At 36.2% G+C, this 24,907-nt stretch overlaps 1 protein-coding gene across 4 annotated transcripts in view; it reads left to right on the forward strand.

The window, feature by feature from the left end:
- MARCHF1 (membrane associated ring-CH-type finger 1) overlaps positions 1 to 24,907 on the forward strand; it is an 894,978-nt gene that overhangs the window by 530,197 nt on the left and 339,874 nt on the right. For all 4 annotated transcript variants that reach the window (XM_077139613.1, XM_077139616.1, XM_077139614.1 and 1 more), the window contains exon 4: positions 18,142 to 18,290. In XM_077139613.1, coding sequence (XP_076995728.1) covers positions 18,180 to 18,290 — 111 coding nt within the window. In that variant the 5' untranslated portion in view covers positions 18,142 to 18,179. The remainder of the gene's footprint in view (positions 1 to 18,141; positions 18,291 to 24,907) is intronic.

Genomic DNA, 24,907 nt, shown 5'->3' on the forward strand with positions numbered 1-24,907 from the left:
ATTTTTTAAGTGTCCACTTGTGCAGATTTATCTTTTTTGGGGGGAGTGCATGGTCCGGGAATTGAGCACGGGTCTCCCGCATATAAGGCGAGCGTTCTACCACTGAACCACCCGTGCACCCCAATTGTGCAGATTTAAATAAAATGTAAGTGTACTTTCATTCTAATGGAGTGCTGTCTTCTTGTTGCCTTTGGGCAGGAAATCTACTTACTTTCACTTCACGGTGAAACACACTTGCTCACAGAGCACCAGAAAACAGTTCACATTACATATGACAAAAGGATTGGCCAAAGGGATGCAAAGATGCCTAAAGTTATTTTGAATTAGAATTAGGTGCCACTTCACTGGCATACTTAGAATGCAGTTTCACTGACTGTGTCTGGTAAAATATTCAACTCTGGATAATGGTTGATTTTATTGTGCTACCTTTCTTAATTTTTTTTCTTTCAAACATCTTAGTTGCAATTACATTAAGCTACTTGGTTATATTAATTAATTACAAATTATAGAATCAATCATCATTTCTGGAATAATAAAAGTCAATTGTTTTGGAGGTGACAGGTGAGGAAATTAATCATTTTAATCAACTGTCTGAAAAAAACTTGTGCAGACATTTGGAATTTTAAGAAACCCTGGCTTCAAATATTAGCAAATAACAATGTAATGTACAGAACTATGTAATAAAGTAATAAGCATACGATTTCCATATAATGTACTAGGTAATGTAATGACCATTGTCTTCTATCTCTGTTTTCACAGGGTCATAAAGATACACTTTAACATAAGAAATTAAATATGTCACTTCATTTTGGGAGTCCAAACTTATTCTATTCTGCCTCTTACTCTCCTGTCTTTTATTGAAGTCCCCTAGAGGGCAAAGCCTTGTATTTAACATTCTCTGAGCTCCACCCAGTGCCATGAGCCACAGGGATTTAATAAGTACATCTTTTATGCTGGAATAGATATAAAGCATAAGAGCAGCAAAATATTATTTCCACCGTTAACACAGAAGCTCCATTAATATATCAACCCAGACCATTTTTCCCAATTAGATCTTTCATGTAAACATTTCTAATTGTGCCAGACATTATATTTTTTAATGTCCTTTTGTACAGACCCTTTGAATATGATTGTGAATGAAAACTTTACCTGATACCAAAAAAAAAATGTTATTTTGTCTCTCACAAATGAAAGCCCACAATTTATGTTTCATTGATTGTTCTTTTTGGTTTCAACCCATTTTTATCTCTCTCTGAGCACCAGCAGAGAAGACAAAATTCACAGAGTTTCTCCTGAGTCTGTGAATGTAGGTAGACAAGAATGTAATCAGGGAAGAAATGTGCATCCCAAATTCCTTTTCATAAAATTTGATGATTTTAAATAAAATTTGTCCTCTGCAGTTAAAAAAAAAACTACTGTAATATGCCAACAAAGAAAAAAAAGCAAAAATATCTCAGATTCTAAGCATATATACACTAGTTCTGCTTTATTTTGTCCTTATCCTAAATGTCTTTGTGATAATGATGAAAAATAATGGAAAATGGGGTTGGTTTGAATGATAAAGCTTTTCAGATGGAAAATATTTCTGGCACATCTTAATTAAAACAATCATCTGAGGAAATAGATATTTCAGATAAAATGCAAATAATTAGAAAAAGTTAATATAGAATTGAAGGGAATTATTTCCATTCTGAGCCATTACTTTTTTTCCTTACAATATGTGCTTGAACCACAAGGAAATCCTATTTAGCCAGAAAATTGACTGTTAAACAATATGAGTACAATGTATTATAGCTTGGACTCTATAGCTAATTGAGTCTGAAATTTCTAAACAAGACCAATAATTAAATCTATAGACTTTATGTTTCTCTCATATTCAAAGACAATCTGGGGGGAGTTCACTATTTCACAGGATTCCAGTCTCTAAAATTGCTTCTACTAAGTCCACTGACATGTTGAGGAGAAAATCAGCTTGAGATTTTGGTGGACACTTAATGATGGACAATATATCAATGCTAAAAAAGTTTTGATTTTTAGCAGTATAACGTTTGGGCAAGATATTTTGTAAACCTACCCAAGTACATGGAGTGATTCATAAAAATAGCTAAATATTTTTTTGTAATATAAAGTAGTTGTATTACACATATATTTGTGTAATTTAAAGTTCAATATAATTTACAGGCCCTCCTGTTTTCTTATCTAAAATCAAGAGGTATCTTATGAAATCTGTTAATAGGTAAACTGCTTAAAAAGTCTTTCTTATCTCAGCATCTTTCTATCTTGCTTGGGCTCTCTGACGGACACTATATAGAGGGAATTCGGCAGCAACATATAATATGTAATTTGTGTTTTTACTTGATAGTACAATCTGGGGTCAAAGAAAGCACTTGCAATCTGTCAAGTCAGGGCTACATTTCTGCAGCTGCTGGATGTGTCTATTTGCCATTCATCCGAGCAAAACTGTTGCATTGCTCTTTATTGGTAATTTTTAATTGCCAAAGGTCATGGAACATCTTTATAGTAAATCTCCTAAGGAACAGTCAGCTGTTTAAGCTGGGTAGCTAAGAAGCCCAGGTCAAGCTTGGGTGAATCCCCAAGTCAGTACAGATCTGGTCTGTGGTTGGGGAAATAAACTCGAACCCAAATGTTAACAACTCATTCACGTAATCTCCAAACTACGCCTTTCATTCGCAGTTTTCCTCTCTGGAAATCTTTCTGTTGTTGTTATGTATAGTAACCTTGCTCCCTCTGGGCTATTGTACAAAGCTTCAAAAACATTTTTTCATGTGCCTTATGAATCAAATTTTAGGAAGCTGTTTAGTATATTGTAATGGGTGTGCTTAATGTTCCAGAGAATCCACAGCCAGGAATATGGCAGTCAAGCATAGAGCTGTATTTGAGCTCCCAGTCTATTTCACATAAATTTACTTATCTTTCTGAAAAACAAAAAAACCACGCACGCACACACACACTAATCCCCTCTGAGGTTGCACTACTTGCTTGTCATGACACAGGAAGTCTGTGGAGAGATGTAGTACATTAAATTCTCTTTTTATTTTAATATATGAAGAAACAAAGTTTTATTTTCCTCTTTTATCACCAGTTCAGATTTTTTCCTCCACAATGAAACAATCCACTTTTTAAATGTCAAACTTACCTTCAGATGGATCTTCACAGATGCTATTTTCAAAGTTACTATTCTTGAATCCAAATTTAACTCTCATGGGGTCAGTTCCATAGTGCGTATTTATTTACTTATACGGTCTTCTCTTTTACAGTGAAATTAGACAGTGACCTTAGAACTCTCCCAAAGCTCATAATTTTGATATATTCAAATTAAACTTTTTCACTTCTAGACTCAACTACTGAATGCTATTCCACCACACTTCTTACATTTTCTGGTTTGCTGCCCACAATCCATGTGTTATTAAAGCAGTTTGCTGTTTTTTGTCATATCCTCCTAGAACGACCTCTCTGTATAATTTTAATTTTAATTATGTCTTCATAGCATTCTTATACATTTATGTGTAGATAGTGTTAAGTAAATTCACATTGGATCAGAGTTTTTGCTTTCCATTAATATACATAAAATATTTTTTTACACTTCTTCATATTTTGCAATTCCCTGAACATTTATTGAGCATCTGTTAGGTGTTATGATCTGTGCTTGGTCCTAGGAACGTAGGAGACCCACCTGAAAACACTGTCAGCCCTTTCTTTTTCTACTGTCAATGTAGTTGCAGAGACAAACAGTAAGAACAAATAATGCAATGCAAAAGGCCCTCTGATGGTAGATAAAGAAGCTACCAAGTTAACATGGACAGGGAAGCAGGTGCAGAACCAGGCAAAACGCTGCAGAGCTATTGAAGAAGTACTTAATACAAACAAGTACAGCCAGACTGTGAGAGCAGGGAAGGGAAGGCACAGGGTGAACACAGGAAAGGAAAGTAGGAAGAGACTAACTAGACAAATTAACTTCTGAGGGAAAAAACAAACCAAACGAAACTTCGTCCTTGGAAGTTAATCTAGTTTTATCACTTTGGATTTGGGATGTTGGTTTATGATCAGTGAGAGTAATTATTTCAAACCTAATTATTAATGCATGTCAATGCCATTATTTTTGGGGATTTGGACAGAGTAAATTCTGGAAATGGTAATGAATATTTTGTGGCAAATAAACCTGTTGCAAAAAGAAAAGTTTTGATAGTCAGTAGTGGAATCATTCCAAGCCATATGTCCACCACGAAAGGAGACTGCGTATGCAATGACATGCTCAGCATATGTTTGTCACTAGAAAGTCATTTTGATTAGGTTATACACAGTAACTCTAATGTCAAAAGGAAGTGGATTCTACTGTGCTATGGATGCTATCTTGTGTTTGACTAACCTCACAAATGGGAGGAAATCTACAAATAGGCTTCTATATATTTAGAGCCGTAAAAATCTTGTTTAAGAAATTTATGGTCACCATGATGATTAGTCGTTACCTACAGACATAAAGAAATCAGACAGCAAGTCTAAATGATAGAACATTAGAACCGAAGCTTCTTTCTTTTATTGATTTTATATAAATAATAATGTGGGAGACTAGATGAAGAACAGAGAAGGAGACTCATTATGAGTGAGTATTAAAACTTTCCTGACTCTGCCATATATATTGTCAGGACTAGAAATATATTTATTTCAATGCATTTTTAAAACTTGCAAAAGAAGTTTGAGGGAACTATTCGGTTTTATTTGGAACATCAGGTTAAAAAGGTAAAAAAAGATTAATACCAATTGTTGATGGCATTAAAACAAATGTTCAGGGTTGCACTAACTATGTAAAAATATTTATTATATTTTGAGTTTTATATATTTTTATTTTGGTAATCTTTTAGATTTAGGGAAAAGTTGATAACATAGTACAAGAAGTTTTCATATATCCTGCACACAACTTCATATATTTAATAATATTGTTTATTGATTCCTGGGTGTCCTAGAGGCCAAAGTAAAGAGGGAAATATACACTTTTTTAAAAAGACTTACAAAGTCAAAAAAATAAAGATACATCTCTATAAGAATTTTAGTAGAAATTTCAGCTGGTAATGTGAGAAAAGGAGAAATTGGAGACCACAGTCTCTTAGCATGGACAAAATAGATCAAGTTTTGGGAATATTAGCGTTTCGAATCTTCAGTGTTTTTCAAAACTTGTCAAAAAAAAGTACATTTATATAAAAGTCGTATAAATCCTCAAATAAACCTAAAAATTTAGGAATGTCTGAATTTATATTCTCATAAGTTTATTTTCTTGTATTAGCTAAATAAGTAGAATTTCACATTGATATTAAATAATGAAACAACTTAGCTCTTATGGTTTTAGTGGGACAATGAAAAGTATTTAAAAAATTTATTTGAAATGTTCTATCACATCTATCTTATAAAGGCATGTATGCCCTTCAGAAACTTTCCATGAATAATGAGCAGTCATATTGAAATCCGTTCAAACAGTAAAAGTTAGAAATGAAACCAGTCTTCTTGGAAACCATATTTTCAGGCTCAGTGTGACTGGTCAAAGCATTATATTTGAAATTTTAAAACAAAAGATCTTGCCATTCCAATAGCTTTCAAGATGTGGCATATGGATCTCTAGGGTGGATTACAAAATTGTTACAATCATGCCCTCAATAAACCTGTATTTAAAATACACTTACTCTTAAGTTGAGTGTTTCTTAAAACTTTTATATTAAAAAAGTATTTTCATACTGGGAAAAGGATGAAACCCATTATTTTATTCATACACATGCTATCCAAATAATTGAAATATATTTCATGTGTTTTCATAAAGAGCTACTCAGGAAACCCCAGGGTTTTTTTTCTTGCATTCATGCTTTCATGCCCTTGATAAATAGAATTACTGAGGAAATGAACATTTCTGGTGCACATAAAAACGTGGACCCTTCCAAAGCATAGTATTAAATTCTGTGGCTCCCACTCTGTATCTAGGGAAACAGAACTGACAGGAGATATCTGTAAATATATTACGATTTTTATAAGAATTATCTCACATGACCATGGGGATGCATAAGTTCAAATTTCTTAGGGCAGGCCACAAGCTGGGAACTCCGATGAGGTTTTGATGAATTCCCCAAGATAAGCTGCCGAAAAGAGATGGAAATTTTCTCTTCTGGCTGCTGAAATCATCACTTTTCTTTTTAAAGTTTTCAACTGATTGGATGAGACTTCTCTCATTTTGCGGGCAATCTCCTCAGTTGATTGTGGATGTAATCAACCATAGATGCAAGCAACTTGCTGATGACTAGAGTCCACAAAATATCCTCATAATAATAATCAGGCCAGTGCTTGCTTGATCAAACAACTGGGCCCCATAACCTCGCCAAGTTGACACATGAATTTAACCATTACACAGTCTCACCAAATTCTTTCATTTCTAAGAAAGACAGGTGTGTCACCCCAGAGGTGATTATTTTGTTGGGACATTTGTGTAAAATCAATTTGGTTACTTTTGTGTTCCAAACCCGTACCATCTACTTTTCTATCAGTCTCCTGTAATCATTTATCCCAAGGAGATAAAAAGCAGCTCCACTTGGGCTGAGAGAGTCCAAGAGCTGGGAGGCTACTCTGGAGGTCACTCTTACGCAAGCTTAGGTTAGACATTGCTGCCTATCGTAACTTGCCAAACCCCAAATGAAAACATCCCAGCCAATCCTAAAGAACACCCAGGGCAATATATAAGATTCTACAAAGGACCATGCTCTAGGGTATCTTTCCAGAAACCTACAACCTCCAGATGGGTCCCTGGTCCAGATAAGTCCTGAAACCTAGAAGGCCCAGCCTCTCCAGAACATCAGATATTCCCATCTCCCAACCCCATATTAGTGACACCCTCTTCCAACATGAAAATGTCAGAATGGCCATAGCCCAAATACCCCTAATGAGTGGGATAGAAAGATCAAAGGTAATGGTGGAATTATACAGAGAAGGTAGGGTTTAACAAACAAATATGATTGCTGCATCATTAAATTGATATCTCTTTTAGTCTCCAGTACCTTGGAGCAGCTAGAAGTAAAAACTTAAGATTGTGGAATTGTAACCCATACCGAACTCTGAAATCTGTTCTATAGCTAATTGTGCTGTACTTTGAAATTTATTGCTTTTTTGTTTATATGTTATGTTTCAGAAAAAGGAAAAAAAATCTATTGTGATGATAAAAAAATGTATTTATTCCTTCTAGCCTCCTGTGTTCTGGAGCCGCTAGAAGGAAAAATCTGAGATGATGGTATGGTAGCCCATGACAAACTCTGGGATCTGCCCTGTAACTACTTGTTGAAGAGTGCTTTGAAAACTATTGCTTTTTTCTTTCTTTGTCTTGTATATATGTTATATTATACAATAAAAGACTTTTTTTTTAAGTAACTCCACTTGAAATTCTTAACTTCGCCTTCGACTTTTCTCTATAATAGAAGTATGAATCATATAATTTATGAACTGGTTATTGGTTAGAGCTGTGTATTGCAGTATAGCTTTCACAGGACTGAAATAGACTCCACATTCATTTTTTAACCATTTTATTTTAGAACCAGTTTAGATTTAGAGAAAAATTGAGAACATAATCCATGGAGTTCACATGCATCCCACACCCAGGTTCCCCTATTATTAATTCTTTACATTACTGTGGTACCTTTGTTACAATTATACTCCAATGCTGATACATTATTTTTAGCTAATGTGTACACTTTATTTAGATTTCCTTAGCTTTTACCTAACACCTTGTTTTATAGCATCCCATTCAGAATCTACTACATTTAGTTGTCACGTCTCCTTAGGCTCCTCTTGGCTGTGACAGTTTCTTAGACTTCTCTTGTTTTAAATGATTTTGAAAGTTTTCAGGACTATTGGTCAGAAATTCTGTAAAATGTCCCTTGCTTGGATTTGTCTGATGTTTTTATGATGGTTAGATGTCACATATGGGTTTGGGTGAGGAAAACCACAGAGGTAAAGTGCCATTTTCATCACTTCTTAATCAGGAGAATATACTATCAATATGACCTGTCACTGTTAACTTGACTTCTTGGCTGAGGCAATGTTTGTCAGGTTTATCTACTTCAAAGTTACTTCTTTTCTACCTTTCCATATGGTGGTCTTTGGAAGGAAGTTACCATTCAGTCTATTCTTAAGAGGTGGGAAGATAATGTTCTACATCTGCTTTCGAAAGCAGAAGATATACACAAATTATTTGGTATCAATATGGACTCATGGGCGTTTATTTTACATTTTGTGTTATAATCCAGTGATACTTTATTTTGTGGCTCAAATGACTCCAACTCTGGCTATTTGCTGCTGTTTCAAGTGGCTCCTTTGCCCCTTTGACAAATCCCATGACCTGTATTTGTTTTTGTGTGTGTGTTTTGTTTTCACTTTCAACATTTCTGTTCTTTCTGAAACAACTACAATTTGCTTCAAGCTCATTTTGTATCTTCCCTGCCCCAGGCCTAGAAATGGCCATTTCTTCAGGAAACCCTGACTCCTTTTGTCAGAGGACAACTTTAAAAACCAAAAACTGGAGGTGAGATGCATTCATTGCACTAGGGTACCATTGTTTCTGGGCCCTCTCAACCGACAAAGCAAGAAAATATATGCATGTATACTAACCTAGGTATGTGCACATATTTATGAATATTTCAAATGTAGTCATCTGTATCTAAGCGTGAGCTCATGCTGATGCCTCCAGCTCTAATCTGTTATGACCTGGATCACTCTAGCCTTCTCTTCTTGCTTCGCTGCCACCTTCCACTCCATCAGTAAGAAATCTGGCTGCCACCATCTGCCATTCATTTATGTAGCTGTTCAATTCCAGCAGACATGTGTAACAGCATCAAAACTATTAAACTGTGCCTCAATGGGGGACAATTTTGTCAACTAAAGTACAGAGTTCATACTGTTTCTCTTGCTCTTAGTTTTACACGTTTCTTTCATTTTCAGATTTACTGTTCCCTCCAACCTCGTCAGTGAGGTTATTTCATGAATTTGTAGTGGTTCTTCACGTTTCGCATTCCATCTCAGGATCCTCCAACCTCCAAAATGATTTTTAAAATTTTCATTCATTAAGATTAGACCTTGATTCTGTGAAGTTCTATGGCTTTCACAAATGCATAGTGTCATGTACCCACTATTACTGTATCATACAGAACAGTTTCACTGTGCTACCATTTGACCTTTTTATTGTTGGTATGGTTTTGCCTTTTCCGGAATGTCATATAATTGGAATTATACAGAAAGTAACTTTTTCAGACTGGCTCCTAATATTTAACAATATGCATTTAAGATTCAACCATGTCTTTTCATGGCTTGACAGTTCATATATTTTAATTTCTGAAAAATATACCATAATATGAGTAGACCACAATTTTTAATTTTTTCATTTATAAAAGGACATCTTGTTGCTTCCAATTTCTGTCAGTTATGAATAAAACTGCTATTAAACATTTGCATATAGGTTTTTGTGGGACCATAAGATTCCAAATCAGTTGGCTAAATACTTAAGAATGCACGTGCTAGATTATGTGATAAAGCTGTTGTGCTGGTTTGAAACTGTTGTGCATCCCAGAAAAGCCGTGTTCTTTAATCCTGATTTAATATTGTAGGGTGAGATATTTTTATTACATTGTTTCCATGGAGATGTGACTCACTCAGTTGTGAGTGGGAACTTTTGATTAGGTGGTTTCCATGGAGATGTATTTCCGAGATTTATCAATAGGGTCTTAATCCACTTACTGGAGTCCTTTAAGAGGGAACCATGTTAAAAGAAGCTCAAAGCCAAAAGAGACACAGAAGTTTGGAAATGTAGAAGCCCAGGAGACGCCAGGAGCAGAGATAGCCTATAGAAGTTAGACAGGAACTGAGAATGACAGACGCAGCTATTTGGAGATGCTTGGCGTGCTGACAGAGAGGGCAGGTGCCTAGACAAGGTGATTTGGAGATGCAGAGACAGCAGACATTGTGACATGCCTTCCCATGAGATGCTAAGCAAGCCAGAACCCAGAGTTTGTCCCAGAGAAGCTAAGAGAAGGTCCACAGACACAGAGAGAGGAAGTCACTGGCATCAGAAGCTAGAAGCGATGGAACTTGGAACAAGAACTGACACCAGCCACATGCCTTCCCATGTGACAGACTCTGGCCTTTCTTGTGTCAAGATATCTTTATCTGGATGCCTTGTTTTGGACATTTTTTTTGTTTGTTTTTTTGGCTTTAGAACTGTAAACTTGTAACTTAATAAATACCCTTTATAAAGCTGCTCCATTTCTGGTATATTGCCTTTTGGAAGCATTAATAAACTGAAACAGCTATATATTTGCTTTTGTAAGAAATTTTCTCTTCCAAAGTGATTGTAATGTTTGTATTTCCACCATTAGTGGATGAGAGTTCCTGTTATTCTGTACTTTTGCCAGCATCTTGTAATGTCAGATATTTGGGGGTTTTAACCATCCTGATATGTTGATAGTGTTATGTCTTGATTGTTTTAATTAGCAGTTGCCTAAGGACATATGACGCTGAGCATCTTTTCATGTATTTGTCACTGGTGTATTCCTCCTTCATGAAGTATCTGCTCAGATATTTTGTCCAGTTTTTAAAATTGAGTTGTTTTTTTGTTAACTTTTAACAGCTTATATGTTTTCAATCCAAGTCCTTTATTATTTGTGTATTTTGCAAATATTTTCTCAGTCTGTGGCTTGCCTTTTCATCCTCTTAACAGTGTCTTTCACAGAGCAGAAATGTCTTATTTTAAAAGTAAAGCATCATTTTTTTTCTCTCATGGATTGAACTTTTATTTCTGTATCTCAAAACTTATCACCAAAACCAAAGTCACCTAGACTTTATACTCTTTTTCTTCTGGAAGTTTTATAATCCTCTGTTCAAAACATTGAAGTCCATGATCAGTTTTGAGTTAGCACTCAGGTCTTCTGCTTATTTAGACAACATAATAGCATTTTCCTCAAGAGAATGCTTAATGTTTAAGGTTTCAAGATTCTTCTCTTCCAAATTTTTTTCTAACTGGGCAATACCTAACTTGTATTTTTCATTTGCTATAATGCACAACTAATTTCTTCAATGTATTATAAGAGTTTTTCTGTTTGAGAAAACTTCAGACTTTTCATCATTTTTTTTCTTTCTTTCTAAAATCCAGTTTCCTCTCAAGTTGAGCTATTTTCCTCTGAGATTCTTCTGGGCAACCTGCAGCTTCATCTCTAGCCTTCTTGTTTAGCCATCATACACTTCATCTTTGTTTGTCTTTTGTTTCTAAGTTTCATCAATTTGAGGCTTAGAATTTTCATATTCTTCTGGTTACCATCTTCAGAAAAGTTATAGTAGTAGTTCACTGTTTCTGGTTAATTCAGTCATGTTTTCCATGACGCATTTTTAGGGAAGATACATTTTTTTTCCTTGACTGCAGCATTTTGCTATGCTTCTACCTTCTCACACTCAGCTTGTAGATACTGGATCTGCTTTGTTCTGAGCACCACATTCTTGCACAAAAACATGAATCTCTTTTTCCAATATCTTCAAATCTTTATCCTTCTTTGAGTTTTCTTCTTTTAATCCCAAAGTCTTAACTTTTCTTGCCGAAGCAGGCAAGTGGTTTCTTTGTCAAAATCAAAGTTTTGTTGAGATTCTTTTAGTTTTTGAAATCTTTGAGATGTCTAAATAGATACAAGCCCTTCTCATGCTTCTGAAGTTTTAACATCATAAGCACCTGGAGATGGGGCCCAACCAAAAGGGCCATTGAATCGTTTCTTAATAAAGGACATGCTGACAAACCAGGTCCACAAACCAAAGTTCATAGCGATCCTTCCCTGATGCATTTTTGTGTGTCTTCAGATTGTACTTTTTGTTGCTTTTTAGCATGCCTTGTAATATTTTGTTGAAAGTCACTCATGATGTGTCAGGCTATAGAAACTTAGGCCTTTCGTGTGAAGAACTGAGCTAGAAATTGGGCTGTATTTAATGTTTTGCTGTAGCTGTCAAATTCTTCTAATGTCCTTTTTTTTTTTTTTCTATTCTGATGATTTTGAGTTTTCTTGAACATTCCTCTTCAAGGAAGTCTACGTTTTATAGCTCTTATAGCTGTAATCCATGTAATTATTTCGGAGCTCTATTACATAATGGCAAGGTGTCAAAGAAGAGAAGCAACCTAATTTAAGAATAAATCTCAGTCCTGTAGTGGGTCTGTGTCCTGGGACTCTGAGCTTCACAAGTGCTTCTTAGCTTCCCTCTCCACCCTTGGTGAGAGAAGAAAGGAAGGGTACTGGTGTAGGAGAAATGTTCTTCCCTCAGGTATGACAAGGCACTGGTGAAATATTTAGCCCTGGAGAACAGGTCTTTGTAATGGAGAGTGTTCTGGGTTTATTATTTATGTCTCCCCTCCCCCTACCAGTGCGATTTTGGGATCTTTCTTAGCTATTCACTATGAGAACTGGGGAAGATTCCTAGGGTTAAGCATACTGAAGTGTGGGGATCCTCTAAGACTGTAGCCCCCAGGGGTTTTTCTACCTTCTGCTAGCCATACTTTGCAACTGGTAATTCAACCAAGTTTCTATGCAAATGTTCCTACCAGTTTATGGTGCCAAGGACTTATGCTCCAGGTAATGTGAAATTAACTATGATTCTCAGTATGTACCTGTCCTACCAGATTTTGGAGGGTTATGGCTTGTTTTGCAACCTCAGTTCTCTAATTCGTCTAAGAAAAAGTTGTTGATTTTCAGTTCATTCATCTTTATCTTGTAGGAATAGGAATGATGACTACCAAACTCTTTACATGTTGAGCACTTAAACTGAAAGTCTCTCACGTTTCATTTTTTATATTTATAAGGCTGACCCAACATACAGACTCAGTGTTGAACTAGCACAGCCAATCCCGTGAAGAAGCTTTTAACCATCACTAAATTGCACCAACTACCTCATCTCTGGGTGTGGGTGTTCACATGTGAATTTTCTTTCCTTTGATGCATCACTTTCTTTAGTGTGTTAAAACTGGAAGGAGTCATTCTCACATTCTTTCCGAAGTTGTCTCTGTGGAGTTTCTCCATCCTCCTGTTTCTAACTTTGTCTAGTGCTATGGTTTGTATTCTATCATAACCATCTCTCCAAAAGGTACCCCCTCTGTCCTTGTCTCAATGGAGGAAGGAGTGGGGAACTCCCTTTATTGAATTATTTCTTTATTCACTACCATGCCACTTCACAAGGCTGGAGTAGCTTATCAGACTTCACAGAAAGGTTGGTGCTTTTAAAAGGAATTATAAGTTAGAGGGGGAGTTTTTTAAATTAACTTTGTAATAAATATAACTTTCCATAGTCTTGGCTCCTCAGCACCTAAAATTTCCAGCCTTCATTATACGTCCCCTCATGGTTCCTCACATTCCTTAATCTTTTATTGCTACCAAAAAAGAACTCTTCCATATCTCCTCATTCATCTTATCTTAAATAAATATTTTGGGGGTTCTATGCCACTTACTGTTGCACATCCTATAATACAGCTATGACCTTCTCGTCTTCATTTGAGAAACCTCACAGCCTACACATAGAAATCAGGAAGGTCCCAGCACACATTTCCGTTATACAGCAGGAAATATGACAAGTGTAGTTATCTGCTCGAATCCCCAGCAGGCAGCGTTTCGTGGTCCTTAGCACGCTAGGTTCTTAAGAACAACTCATAGCAGTGTGTGAGCCCTACAAAACGTTCACTCAGTGTTCCCCACTGGCTAGCATGAACTGTAGGTATGAGTGTAGTTGTTTTCTGAATATCTGGGGAGTAACTCTTGGAAGACACACACGCAGATACACACACACACACACTCACCTCCAGGGAACAAATAGAGATTCTCAGAGATATTATAGTCCAATGAAGAAAGAAAGCATATCCCTAACTATTCTTTCCTTCTTTTATTTGCAAGTTGCTTCTTTCATAATGGAATGTGAATTTCATTAGTATTCTGGAGGGGGAGGGAGTGTCCAGTGTCCAGTATTGAACCTTTTTGTTCTTAATAATACTTACTTTAGCTAAACAAATATACAGCTTAATCTCGGCAATTTCCAACTGGGAACCCCTTTAAAATTTTTAGACAAGGGCGTTCTTGAGTCTCAAATTTGAGGGTGGATGTGTGTATATATGGAAATAGGGGGATGCTTTTCTCATTTACATGAATGTATTAAAGGGAGGCACATATAGTTAGGGCATGACCACTTTTTACTGGATGTCATAAGGAGTGGAAAATTTGAGGCGGGGAATAGCAGAGGTAGCAGAGAATCAAGGTAGAGCTGGACTGCTGCACTTTTTGGTGGGAAAAAGTTCTTATTTTAAGATGAAATTACATTAGAATTGGAATAAGGTAAAGTTAGTATAATAAGCTGCATTTGGAAAAATTAGCCCAAAGTTGGGAGCTGTGTTGCACAACTCCAGGCCCACGTTTCACACTGTGTTTTGTAAGAAGGGCAGCTCCTAGAACACAGAGCCATTTACATGGATACAAGGGGCTCCCTGGAAATGTGCAACACAGCTGTTAGTGGTGTCAGTTTTGGACTATGAGCAGTGTCAGATTTTCAAGTTAAATATTTGTAATTTTATTTTCTCTGTTGAGTCTTTCAAAATCAGCCTTCCCTTTCACCTGACAGTAAGTTAAATGTCTTTTCTCAAAGCTTTCATAGAACTCACTGCACAACTATCATAGCTCTCATCACACCATCTTGTGAAAATTCATCTAGTTGGCTGTTTTCCCTGTTAGCTCTCAGTTCTTTGAGGGTTGCTGTGGCACTCTTTTATCTCTGTAGCAATGATTTCAAGTACAGTATCTGGCCAAAGGAAGTGTTCAGTAAATGTTTCCTAAATTAAAAATAAATCATTCTCTATGAGATATACCCAATTGTCATGCATTTTTCTTTCTAATTTTAATTTGTTGTCCATTTAGCTCATAGAAAATGCACTGTGCTCCTATTTATTAAATTAAATGTCTTTTTGATGTAACATATTAAAAATTAACCATAGTTAAATCTCAATTTCCTGTGATCATTATATAAGTTGCTCATTACCGCATCTCATATTAGCTTGGTTCAATGGGTAGATAGCAATTAACATGAATGCTTAATGACCACTCTCTTATTCTGTTATCTTACTAATGATACGTACAGTTTAAAGTGCTTTAGGTTTAATTATATATGCTCATAATTTGCCTACTCTTCTGACTGGCAGTGCATTCTTATACCTAAGAAAATGATGGATGACAGCGTAAGTAGGAAAAAGGCTGGTCTGCAGAGGCTCGGCCATCAATATGATCTCTTCAGTCCTGTCAAATGACCTAGACCATTTTTAGAATCTCTGCTTAAGCATTGATGATGCCAAAAGTATTTCTTTGAAATGTGACCAGTCTGACTATTCTATGGTAAAACAAAGAAGATAGTCATTGAGCATTTATAACAGTCCCTTACACACAGGAATTTAAACAGCAAGGCAATGGCTATCTCCTTTTTTCTCTTGTCTCTCCCTTCCAATCCTGTCTACCCCTATGCTGCTGCTTCTTTCAAGAGCATTACATTTGCCTTCACCACAGGATGATTCTGTGATTCCACAGTGACTGGTAAAGTTAGCAGATGCATATTACATAGAGCAAATCATTAGGCAAATTCCTCTGTTACTATGCACTATGAATAGCCATTTATGGTAATATAACCATACTAAACCTTTTAAAATATTATTATGTATTCTTCATTAATGCAATAAAAAGCTGAAAAGAGCTACATAGAGTTCTCTGTATTGTTTCACACATTTAGCTTTCTTTGTAAATATTCCTATAAATATGCCTAAGTTAAAATTTAAGCTCTCCATGTATCTTTTCTTTTCTGCCTTCCCACAACAGTCAGTACAGTGTCCATAGTAATTTTTCAGTGATTTTTATTAATTCATTATTTAGGTTAATAGAGTATATACTTTAATTTGTTGACTTATCTAGTCTAACCAATCATTCTAGAATTAAGGTAATAAATATTATGCTTAACAGAAACCTATAATGCTTCAGCAAGTTTAGCCCCAAAATAATCAGCTCTTGCCATGTTGAGTTTAAACAAATGATTTGTAGGAGTTGACCTCAGGGAAGACATTAAGATCAGGAGGAGCAGGCAGCTACCTTGGAGCTGAGCAAATAAGTATCCAACTCCACAAACTGGAGAGTCAACAGGAACATTGGTCCTCAGGCTTCAAAACAGTGGAATTGATTATTGCACTGAATCCAACTCAAATCAAAACTAAAGTAGTCAAAATCTATGGCTCTTCCATTCCAACTTTGGAACCTACAGTGTGATTGGGGCTCAATAACTATTTTTGGATTAATATTGACTGAATAAGGAAGGAAACAGCTACTATCATCATCACCACAACGAAAGTATGATGCAAATAAAATTAAGCTATTTCGTTTAATCTCGGAAACTGAATGGAAAATAAGAAATTGGCTATCTTTTCAATCATATCCCAGAGTACATCTGATGATACGGTAATTTTGTGGGCCACTTTATTATATTTTTTAATTCATGCATGAATTCAACTTTTTTTATTGTAAGTACTAAAGTGATATTTAATGAGAGTTAAAATGTTTGAAAAACAAAATGGCAAATGACTTACAAGTAGAACATTTGTTTCTACAGGATGAAACTTTTTTGGTCATTGTGTATCATCTCACTTCTTGCCTTTGAATAGCAATATTCGTTTTCATTTACTCTTAGCACACTTCAAAAAATGTAATTAAAAGTTGATGAGCGTCCAAGATACTATGTATTTGGAATGTGGAAATATTTGCTTTCTGTTGAAGGTAAATTATTTGGATATGCAGATTTTGTATTGCATAGATAAGAACTTCCCATAACATTTCAAGAAATGTGTTTGAAAGACAGGAACTAATAATTTGTGGCTCATTCAAACAACTGTTTCCAAATGTTGCTCACCATATCTTAGCACTTCAAATGAATGAGTCACTCATATTAAATTGCTTGTCTTATTAGAAAATCCATTCAACTGACTTAGACTTAATTTTTATGAAAATTTGTTTTATCACTTCCTTATTTACATTGTTCAGATCCATTTAAGTTGAGTATTCTGTCATTTAGAGTAATAACTCATCAATCTGTTAGTGCAGTCTTTATGTTACCTTTCTGAGTGCTATGAAATGAGCTATTTTGAATCCCTGAAATGTTATAAACCAGCAGATTGCTAATTGCTTTGGATGCTGTGAAAAATAATTACCACACACTATTTTTGATATTTAATTGACAGTGTAATGCATTTAACTAAAGACCTACAATAAGCTACTTCTAATTACTGAGGGTGGTGGAGTGGAAAAGCAGGCTGTAAAACTTTACACGTGAAAGTGTTTATGGTGTTTTCTCCATTACATTAAAAGTCATTGTTGATATAACTTTCTCCAAGACAAAGACTGCTCCCAGATGGGAAGTTCTGAAAGGGGAAAGAGCTGTGGAAAATTTCTACTTCTGACATACGAAGGAAATTTTTAAATGATTACTTTTGAATATATTGTACTGGGTAATGATTGTCATATGCCAAATTTACTACACTTGCACTAAAAAATTTCCTTCTTTATTTGGCATAACTTTATAAAGAAGATCTTCATGTCCCTGCCAGAATGAGCAGCCTTTATCATTAACCTGCACTCATTCTTCTGTGTACCTGTAGGCCATTTGGCTGAAAAGCTATGCCAAATTCCACGTTATTGAAATGTGTGGATATATTGGGTACTGAGTCTGTTCTCAGATCCTGAGAACTTGTTATAAAATGATCCTAGAAAATCACACTTAGAATTGGACACTTAGAACTTGGTGCAAGGAGCCCCTATTGCCCAGAGGTGCCATAAAGAGGGTTAGAAAGGATGTTAGACATTTGAAAAGCTGCATCTATGTTCATTTCCCTGTGGCTCTAGGATATTCTTAATAATTAGCATATTCTTTTTGTTCTTCCCCATTACCCCCCAGTTAAATTCAGATGTGTACATTGATATTTTATAACATTGCTGGTTTCAATTATGTGCATTTTCCAAAAACGGAAACTAAAATAAGTGACCTATTTCAGGGAATGTAAATTATTTTCAGAATTCCAGAGATTGACAAAGGGATAAGAGGAAGAGAAAATGCTGGGCTGGTGTGAAGCGATAACCCGTAACCCTCACAGAATCCCAAACAACACGCGAACACCTGAGATCTCAGGGGATTTGGCTGATGCCTCACAAACCTCCGCATTGGTGAGTGAAATTTTTCCTTAAAAATGTCTGTGTAAATGGAATGAGCAGGAAATCGGGAGTGGGGTGACTTTCTAAGTGAACGTTATTCTCCCTAACTGTGCATTCGTATTGTATTTTTCATATACATTCAGTTTAATTAGTAGTACATCAGCTATTAATTTAAAATATCTTAATGCCATATAATATTGGAGTTTAATTCCAACTAAAGAACTACTGACTTTTCCTTCAGTTACTTTGGAATGTTATCCTCTCATTACGTGAATGATATTAAAGAATTCTTTGAATGAACTCATTTTCTTGGAGTCTGTTCTTGTGTAGCGGATTCGCTGGAGGAAAAATGCAGAGTTATCCAAAGATGGTGAAAAATGAGGACCATATCTTCTGTATTTTTCTGTTTTTTTCTAAAAGCATTCAAGAGAAAGGATTTAAAAATTCCAATTTCCATATCAGATTGTGAATTAAATAATTGGAAAAATAATTTGATGGGAAAATAAATATTATGCTCTTTCATGTTTTATTTTCTGCTTTAAATTTAAATGTTTAGCTTTGGCTAGTCATTATTTTCCAGTGAATGCAAAAGAGAATTTCTTAGCCACAGGAGTTTCAAATTTTCTTTCTTTGGATTTTGGCTGCAATGTTCTTCACCTTCAGTTTATAAAGGAAAACTCCATTCAGCCCTTAAGTTTCAAATTGGCTAATTTATATATAGTTATATATTTTTTAATATATAAAAAAAATTACCTATTTTAATTATTGTTTTACCATTTTGTAAGAATGCAAATGTTTTTTCAGCTTCATTTATTAATTGATGAACACCTAATTAAACAAATATGAGTGAAGAATCAGTTTTTAAATCTTTTACCTTTTGAGTTACTTGACCATTTGCTTCATATTTCAGGAAAATAACAATTCTGCATAAATAATAATAGTGGCTATCAAGACCAGCCATTGAAGAAATAAATTTCCAGTTGTGAAAACACAGAAGCGGGACTCTTGCTTAAGTCCCACTGTCTTAACTTTTGGGGCGATGAATGAGAGAAGAGAGAGACAGGCAAGAATTCCGACAAAACTGGATATTCAGGCTCTAGGGAAAAGATTCTCTGAAATTGTCACCTGCACTGTTTCATCAAATTCTATCATGATTTTCAGTTTTCAGTAAAACTGCTTGGCATGACTCTGCTCAAGTCAGCCTACCGTTTAAGCACATGTATTATACAATAGTTATACATAAAGCTGTGCTTTGTCAGGTAGCATGCAATAGCCTAAAGGAATTTCAATTAAAAATGTACTTCCCCTGTGCTTTCATTAGAGTGGCTTTAGTGCTTAATGCCTACTTCATAGAATCATAGATCCAAAACTGAAGAATTCTGAGCAAGCATTTGGCCTGGCTTATAATCAGGTAACCAAATATTAGCTTCATTTTTCCAGATGTGCATTGAGGCTCAGCAGTATTAACTGACTTTCCCCATGTCACTTAGCTAATAAATGATAAAGGAGTTCTTAGGACTCAGCCTTCTCAGGGCAGACTTTTTCCACTACACCACACAGTTGCACTTTCTTGATGACATTTTCTTCTTATTCAGATAATTTAAGGAGAAAGAAAAATATATCAATTTCAATTAAATTCAGCGGTTATACTTTTTAAATCCAGTGCTGTATTAAGGAGATAACCTCTAGCTCCTGTAACACAGAATTCTCAAATCTCAGTTTTTAGCATAGTAAAATTAAAATATTTCTTTCTCATGCCATGGTCTGGTATGTGATGGGCAGCTCTCCTTGGAGGTACGCTGCCAAATGGTGATTCAGATATACAGGTTTCTACCATCTTTTCATACTGCTGCCTTAATCATGACTTCTTAAGAAACTGAGGAAAAGGAAGACTTGTAGGCCATTTCTCATTGGCTATTGTGGAGCAGGCTAGACTGGGCAAATATCCCTTCCTCCTACAAGACATTGACCAAAGCTTAGTTTTATCATTGCCGTTGAGCGGCAGGGAAGGCTGGTAAAAGTTCTCTTCCTATGTGACCAGGAGTTGGAACGGGCTTACTGAGCAGCTAGTCCATCTCTGCCATGCCAAAAATTTTAATATAAAGAATATAGTTTTGGATATTATGTAATAACTCAGTGGAAGACTGAAAAAGCAGAAAGATAGGCAAGTTAAGGAACTGCAAGAAGCAGCAACCACATGTATGGAGTTTTAACAAAGGAAGGAGGCTGGGGTTGTTAGAACCTAGAAGGTTGGGAGAGGGGGCCCCCACCTGGGTCCCTGGGTCTCTGGGGAGGGAGTGCTATCCAGATGATGCCGGTACTTCAGGAGTTCACAGAAGGGACCCTGTGGAGCTGGGATCCAGACCCCTGGTCCTTACAACTTCAGGTGGGGAGAGAGGGGTATACAATAAAGACAGTTCACGGAGTCTGTCTTTATGAAAAAAGTTAGGAGCTGGATCCAGCTTCCATTGCTAAATTGAAAAAGCACTGCTGGGATGGAACTAACAGAAACAGAGGTCAAACAAGAAGGAGTGAGTCCTTTTTCTCTCTGTTCCTGACTCCCAGTTTCCTTTAGCACTAGCATTGGCAGAACCTTACAGAGAACTAAATGGCAAGGGAAGAATCTCATTTGAAGACTCGCAGCCCCAGCATCTTTCTTTTTGGGAGTCAAACCTGGGTCTCCGGCATGGCAGGTGAGAACTCTGCCTGCTGAGCCATCGTGGCCCGCCCCCAGCCCCAGCATCCTGAGGCAGAATATAGATGAATTGGTTTGAGACTAAGAGGGAATAGCTTCATAATCAGTGTTGGTAGTTAAGGGCAGCAGTTTTAAGAAATGAACGCAGAGATTTCCAAAACTTAATGAGATAAAGGCTTGGTTTTGCTCACACCTCAGTCTGATGCAGGTATGTGACTCTCCACCAAAGGATGATGCAGGTGTTTTTTGTTCTCTGATCTCACACTGCTGCCTTCTTAAGCATATGGCCTAGGAGCTTATCAAAGAAGGCGAAGATTGTGAATGAGTTGTCAGGCTTGGAAGTAATATGCATCACTCCTACCCTGTATACTTTTGGACATACCCCAAAGTATCTATGGGGAAGATGGGCACTGTGATCTTCCTGTGTGCCTGGAAGAAAGAAGTGGAGAGCATTTAGCCAACCGCTGCCACAGAGGCATGTTTGTTTGGAGAGGTAACCTTTTGGACTATACTTCTGTTTTTTATACTGGTGCTTTCTTTTTTTTTTTTTTTTAATGATTTTACAATTTTTTTAAACATAATGTACAAACACGAACATTCTTACCATATGATCATTCTATTCCTGGTGTATAATCAATAACTCACAATATCATCACATACCTGTATATTCATCACCATGATCATTTCTTAGAACATTTACATCAATTCAGAAAAAGAAATAGAAAGACAACAGAAAAAAATTCGTACTAACATACCCCTCTCATTGATTGCTAGTATTTCCATCTACCCAATATATTTTAGTCTTTGTTTCCCCTATTTTTTTATACCCCTTATCACTCCCTTTCATTGATTACTAACATTTCAATCTACTAAATTTATTTTAACATTTGTTCCCCCTATTATTTATTTATTTTTAATCCATATGTTTTATTCATCTGTCCATACCATAGACAAAAGGAGCATCAGACACAAGGTTTTCACAATCACACAGTCACACTGTGAAAGCTGTATCATTATACAATCATCTCCAAGAAACATGGCTACTGGAACACAGCTCCACATTTTCAGGCACTTCCCTCCAGCCTCTCCATTATACCTTAACTAAAAAACTGATATCTATATAATGCATAAGAATAACCTCCAGGATAGCCTCTCGACTCTGTTTGAAATCTCGGCCACTATCACTTTATTTTGTCTCATTTCCCTCTTCCCCCTTTTGGTCGAGAAGGTTTCCTCAATACCCTGATACTGAGTCCTAGCTCGTTCTAGGATTTCTGTCTCACATTGCCAGGAAGGTTCATAACCCTGGGAGTCGTGCCACATGTAGAGAGGAAGAGGGCAGTGAGTTTGCTTGTTGTGTTGGCTGAGAGAGAGAGGCCACATCTAAACAACAAAAGAGGTTCTCCGGGGGTGACTCTTAGGCCTGATTTTAAGTGGGTTTACCCTATCCTTTGGGGGGATAAGAATATACCTGGGCTTTTATCAGCGCTTCTCTGCTGTCATCCACAGTATTTAAAACTTTCCTTTGCAAATCATCTTCCATCAAATGATGACGGTGATGCTGTTGATGGCTGATGATAGTATGGGCTATTTTTCTAAGCATTTTGCACATCTTCCATTTTCAGTCCCCACACAATCCTACCAGGTAGGTGTGATGATAGTTTTCCACTTTATGGATTAGGAAGTTGAGGTATTGAGAAATAGAGAAGTTTGCCCAGAACATCATAGGCGATATTGGTGAAATTTGGATTCCAAAATTCAAGCTGTCCAAACCCAGAGGCTCACTCTATAGTTTGGGCGGAAACACACTGGGGAGAAAAGGCCTTCATTATTTGAATGGGAAATATTTGGCTGAATGTGAAGATTATATGTGTGGTAATAATACATCATCATGTTACATAAAGACCAATGGGGTCTTTTCTTTATAGTTCTGTGATTGTATGTCTGTTAGATTATTCTCTGCTCTGCATTCACTGACATAGAAATGGGGCCAATTTCGTAGCCATTTTCATTATTGCACTCTCAATAACAGACCTGATTGAAAGTAAGTTTTGTATTTTGCATTTTTTTTTAGATCTATAAAGGCAGTTTAGCAGGCTTGATTTTATTTTCAAAAGTATTTATTGAACTTGAAAATTTTCAGGATGAAATAGAACTTTAAGGGTTTGAGGTATTATGCCTGTTAAGCAAATATTCTCATAGCTGTAACTTCAGGTGGGAAGGACAAAGGTGCAGGAGTGTGGGTCATCCCTCCTGCTATGCCAGACAATGAAGATGCCTCTCTTTTAAATTTGTTGTAACACAATTTTACTTGTTACAGAAAAGCATCATAAACTATAACTTTACTCGGTTTACTGAATCAAATTGGAGCTCCAGTATGATTTTTTTTATTTTTTGTTTTTTTGGCATAGGCAGGCTTCAGGAATTAAACCCAGGTCTCTGGCATGATAGGTGAGCAATATTAATTTTTAAAAGAACTCATAAGAGTGAGAAATAAGAAAGTGAAAGATTTTTATGAGGTTTCGAATTGAAAAAAATCTACAGAAGTTAAAATAGGGAGATTTTTAAAGTTGCCATTTTAGGTGGTCAGAAAGGATTCCCAAGAAAATTATTTTCCTGTAATCAGTAGTGATTCTCTGAGATTATCAATAGACTGTAGTTACGTAGAGAAGAGGAAGGTGTCACACAGTGTGATTTATGGAGGTGATATGCCACTTCCAGATATGTGTATGTACATCAGCTCAGCACACATTTTCCAGTCTTCTGTGCATTCAGTTCCAGGTAAGGAATAGATATACATTTATATACACACCCACATATATATATCAGAAACTCAAATGAGAAATATTTATGCTAAGATATTCATTAATAAAAGTTTAGAACTTTCAAACCAGTCTTTAATCCATTGTTTCATGCAGCATACAACCATCATGCTGGTTTGAATTTGTGGACCCAGAAAAGTCATGTCTTTTAATCCTCATTAAATATTGCTGGGTGAGAATTTTTTAATTATCCATGGAGATGTGACTCACCCAGTTGTGGGTGGTAACTTCTGATCAAATGGAAGTGTGTCTCCACCCAATTAGGGTGGGGTTGCTCATTGGAGCCCTTTAAGAGGGAACAACTTTGGAAAGAGCTACAGAGACCTTTGGAGATAAAGAAGGAAAATGCCCCCTGGGGAGCTTCATGAAACAGGAAGCCAGGAGACAAAGCTAGTAGACTCTGCTATGTTCCTCATGTGCCTTTCCAGTTGAAAAGAGAGAAACCTTGAACATCATTGGCTTTATTTTTTTTATTTTTTGAAATTTGTAAGTAGATCAGTAATGAATTTATTTAAAATGAACAAAAAAAAATACTAGAGCTTCTTTTCCAAAATATGACAAAAGATGTTATTCATATCACACGAGATATTATATACATATTTAAAGCAGTAGATTGAGACATATGTTCACACCACAGAGTCCACTGAAGTGTACCATCAAGGGCTTTTAGAATATTCTCAGAGTTGTATATTCATGACCACAATTTTAGAACACTTTCATCACTTCAAGAAGAAAAACCCTATAATCCTTATACCCCCTTATTATTAACACTTACCATTGGTGTGGTACCTTTGCTACAAATGATGAAAAGATATTAAAATAGTGCTGTTAACTATAGTCCATAGTTTTCATCAGGTGTATTTCTCCCACATGTCACCCCGTTGTTAACACCCATGATAGTGATGCACATTTGTTCTCGTTCATGAAAGAACATTCTTATATTTGTACTGCTAACCCCAGGCATCATCTCCCTTGGTGCAGATGATGCCTGGGGTCATCAGCCTTCTTGCATGAAGGTGTCTTCCCCTGGGTGCCTTAGATTGGACATTTCTATAGCCTTGCTCTAATTGGGACATTTTCACGGCCTTAGAATTGTGGACTTGCAACTTAAT

This window comes from Tamandua tetradactyla, chromosome 22 (genome assembly GCF_023851605.1).
Source record: "Tamandua tetradactyla isolate mTamTet1 chromosome 22, mTamTet1.pri, whole genome shotgun sequence".
In the NCBI taxonomy this organism is placed as follows: domain Eukaryota; kingdom Metazoa; phylum Chordata; class Mammalia; order Pilosa; family Myrmecophagidae; genus Tamandua; species Tamandua tetradactyla.